The 4,478-nt window shown below is 46.6% G+C and overlaps 1 protein-coding gene across 1 annotated transcript; it reads right to left on the bottom strand.

Annotated features, from left to right (window-relative positions):
- Positions 1 to 844: 844 nt before the first annotated feature.
- Positions 845 to 4,041, bottom strand: LOC146866905 (prolactin-releasing peptide receptor-like). The gene has a single exon (XM_085614650.1). The coding sequence runs from the start codon at positions 4,022 to 4,024 to the stop codon at positions 2,987 to 2,989; it is 1,038 nt and encodes a 345-aa protein (XP_085470776.1). The 5' UTR covers positions 4,025 to 4,041; the 3' UTR covers positions 845 to 2,986.
- Positions 4,042 to 4,478: the final 437 nt, after the last annotated feature.

Here is a 4,478-nt window from a genome sequence, read left to right as displayed (position 1 = left end):
AACTAGAAATTGGAATCTTCTAGAATGAAACTGCCCAGCACAGTGAAGTAACATACTGGCGCGACCTGCTTAAACTGCTCATACGTGTGGAACTGGACCGTGCACGCGAAAGAAGAATCCATGTACTTATTATTCCAACCGATAGGTACGCAAGGCGAACATTTGGGAGAGGGTCCGGCACTGCTTAATTTGAGCCGGCGATTGCAGGTGAGGGCCACCTGCACTAATTTTTGGGTGGCCGGAACTTTTTTTCCTCATAAGACATTGAGCGCGAGCAAGAGGGAATAATAAACAAAGCGTACCTCCGGAAGAAAATCCCATCATTAATGGAGAACACTGTAACCTGCATGTCTGGGGAAAGGGAGCAGGGATCCCAGGTGACGTATTAGCGAGGCATGGGTGGACTCTAGGCTGCGCAGCTTGGTAATGGGCGCGACGACACTGAAGTGCACGGACCTGGGACTTCTGAGCAGATCTTTGGGCACGGGCGCACTCTGTTGTACAAATTAATAGGCACTGGCGTCCGGGCTGATAAGGAAACGAGTAGAAAGGCATACGTCACTAAGACCGGAACGGTTATTCCCGTTCAGACTGAATCAAGAATGAAGAAGACGCGTTGCAAAAAGGGGGCTGTTAAAGTTGCACACACACTGAACCTTCCCCCTCCCGTGCTCAGGTTATTTGTTATCAACTGCATCTTTTTCCTCACATTTGAATGTCGAATTTGTGAGTCACCTTTCTTTGGTAGATTTAGAACCACCGACTTCCAAGTTGCACACGCACGCTTTTATGCAGCAGGCTGTTCTCAGCGTTTACGCATTCATATTCCAATATTACTACGCACTTAGAAATAGCACACCTTTATTAGCCCGAGCTTGACGACATTCTGAGCTGTGTTTATGATAGTTTACCCACATTTTACAATAGGTGCATTTTCCAACATAGCTAGCTCTCCAATTCGCTGAGAAACTGCAATTAAAGTCTGAGTTCAGCAGAAGAAGTTGTAAATGAGCATGTCGGGAGCTGAGATTAATTTACACCTCAGATGTAGACAGAAATAGCTGGAACATACCATTTCTCGTGTTGAACGTTCATTGCTTGGTAGTCTGTTCACTTTTGGTAGTAGGAGACGGTGCTTTGGGTTCACCCTACATCATACACTCTCCCTACACTCACTTTGCTGAGTTCAGAATCCTCAGGTTCTCATCTCAGCTCTCACAGGCCAAAGGGTAATTGTAAATATTAGTTGGGAACAAGCGGGCTGGTGCCTGAGCTCAGTTCAGGATTACCAAATAGGCGAATTAGGCACCTTTTTAGAGCCCTGCGACAATGGATCAAAATAATAATCATTAGATATTGAAAGAAAATTACAATCAAACTTTCTTAAATATTGTTTCCAAAATATAGAAAAAAATGAATCAACTCAAAGAAATGAAAAATTTACATTAAAGACTCTATAGATAAAATACTGTATTCGTGTAATCTACCCATTAACAACTTAAAGTACATAAACCAGAGACTTCAGATTCACATACCAGTTTGTCTCTCAAAAGCTCATCTTTTGGCAGCTGTCAGTTTGTAAACAAATCTGGTGCATTGGGTATTAGGAGATAATTTGCCAGGGTGGCCCCGGAAATGTAGACTGCCTAGGGACCTTCACAGGGTTTAATCCGGCTCTGACTGAGCTGTTGGCTGTGAGAGTAGAACCTGAAATGTAGCCCTTGAAAATCACGATTCAACTTTCTGCCTATATTGGGCAGTGATAGGCTTAGCCCAATTTCAATTGCTACCTAAAATCATGTATGTGCTTTTCCATCAACTAAAAATGCCATTATCTAGCCTCTGATTGCTTCTTGCAAATGTCTAAACCCACTTGCTTGATATTCTGCTAAACCTCCCTGTCAGGATGTTGACATTGGCAGACATTGCCTATCTTAAGTTCTAGATCTTCTTGTTCTCTTGAGAAAGTGTCTTTCGTCCATAAGACATCCTGAAGAACAGTGTACAAAGCAGTGAGCTGCAGGCCTCCTGGGAAGCATGTGAACACCAACTTCCTTGTCAAATTGAAAATCCCATTGTTGATCATGAGGCAGATCTTTTGCTACTGCTACAAGAACATCTTTTGAATTACAGTCCCTTTCAGGTAACCACACAGATACCCACCTTTGAATAGAACAACTTTTTGAATTATAGAAACACACTTGCACCACTATTGACCATGGAGTCAACCCTTTCCCCCCAAAACATGTCCCTGAGTAACATATTGATGCTCAGCATCAAACGTTTGACCTTTGGGACCAATATCCTTCTTCTGGAAGAACACCCCGTGAATACAACACTGTGTTTGTCATCCGTCATTTGACAGATTATTCGATGTTCTTATCATAAAAAATCTCCTGAGGTGTATCACTGCTAGTCATCACGCAGTTGACATTGGTGTCAAGTTTCTCCTCCTAGGAGAGCACCACTGCTAGTCATCACGCAGTTGACATTGGTGTCAAGTTTCTCCCCCTAGGAGAGCACCTTTAAAAACTAACACCCTATGCTGCTCATCACACAGTTGCCCATTGACCTAGCTCCTTAATCCAGTAAAAAACCCTTTGTGGAGCTGCTACATGAAGCCAATCCTTATGCTGTTGATCTTTGGGTTATTTCAAGAGAACATCTTCATGAGCTACTGCACAATGCTGGTCCTCACACATGGGTGCATGTGGTCGGTGTTCTCCATCTTCTGAACGTGCATCTTGGTTACAGCACCCCACTGGTCATTGCACTGTTGAGACTGTGGGGACCCTTTTTCTCTTCTAGAAGAATTTTCTTACGATACAGCATGGTATTCATCATCACACATTTCACTGCTGGTTTGGTCTTCTTGCCCTGGGAGATCCTGGCGAGATACAGCTCCTGGTGAGATACACTGTACCCTGATCATCACACATCTGATCCTTCAGTCGAGCTTTGACTAACAGGATAATATCTTTGCGAGCTACAGCACGACACTGGTCATCACGCAATTGACCGTTGGGCTAATCTTCTTTTTCTTCTTCCAAGAGAACATTTTCTTGAGCTCTCCTCTGAAGCTGTCGTGGAGCCAGGCATACAGGAAAGCATTGGTGCAGGCGGACATCATGGCAAACCAGTGGCAGAGAAGCTGGACCAAGTTAAAGCACTGCTTGTCTATCAGTCTGATGTCAATGTCTTTCATTATGTTGAAAATGTGTAGTGGCAGCCAGCACACTCCAAAGGCCACCACCACCAGCACCAGGAGACGGAAGGTCTTTCTCCTCCTGGCACGATCCCACTCAGTCTGGCTTTGGGTGATATTCCCTGGCACCACCCGGTTCTTCAACTTGACGGAGATCCTCAGGTAGGACAGGGAGATAACACTGAGTGGCAGCACGTAGGTGATGAGGAGGGTACTGTAGGCATATGCCAGCCGTTGCTTTTCCATGCTAAACCAGAACTCTTCACAGATTGACTGGTCCAGCTGAGGGAACTCAAAGTGATAGGTGTTGGCCAGTGCAGGCGCTGCCAAGGTGCAACTCAACAGCCAGATGGCAGCTAGGATGTAGGCGCAGGTCCCAATTGTCAGCCTCCGCCTCAGCGGATAGACGGTAGCGTGGTACCTGTCCACGGCGATGACCGTCAGGGTGAACACGGACACAGTGACTGTCACTGGCTGCATCAGAAAGACAAAGTAGCACATGAAGCGTCCATAGATCCACCCCTTGGGTTCAAAGGCATACGCCAGCGTTAATGGAACACAGGTGGCACACATCAGCATGTCGGAGAAGGCAAGATTGCCCACCAGGAAGTTGGTGACGTTGTGCATCTTCCTGGTCTTGCAGATGACATAGATGAGAAGGTAGTTGCCCACGATGCCCACGAACACCACCAGTGAGTAGCATGGGATGATGAGCGCCTTGAAGGACTGCAGGAAGTGCAGCCCGGTGAACTGCAGACTGGCATTGCTGTGCAGGGCGGACAGGAAGCTCTGGGAGGTCAGGTTCTCTGGAGGCTTCATGCTCCTGCGCTGCCACCGGTCAGGGCGATGGGGCAGTGACCATGGTTCTCTGCCCCTTCAGTGCCTCCGTGAACCTGCAGGACAGAGACATCTCATTACAGTAAGAGCCTGAGCGCAGCGGCTGATCAGCGAAGCAAGCACTGCTGGCCCTTTCTGGGCAACATTCTGACTATGCATCCTTTTTTTGCTTCTTTTGTTTGTTTACAAGCATAGTCCTCCCAGACACCCTTCATTCTACTCATTTGTCTACAATACACTTCTCAAGAGAAAGGTAATGCTTTTGATTGGAGAGTACCGGCACTTCTCAGAAACAAGCAGGTACTCTGGAACAGAGTGCCCGCACTTCTATTTTTCCATTTCAAGCACTGCGGACTTCCACAGTAAATGAGGCGCACAGCTGTGGGTCGCACTGCACCCAGGCACTGCAGAAGCGCCACACCCAGGTAATCCTGAA

Source organism: Triturus cristatus, chromosome 1_2 (genome assembly GCF_964204655.1).
Source record: "Triturus cristatus chromosome 1_2, aTriCri1.1, whole genome shotgun sequence".
Lineage (NCBI taxonomy): Eukaryota > Metazoa > Chordata > Amphibia > Caudata > Salamandridae > Triturus > Triturus cristatus.
Note: the sequence above shows the minus strand (reverse complement) of the source record. Positions and strands in the feature narration are given on the sequence as shown.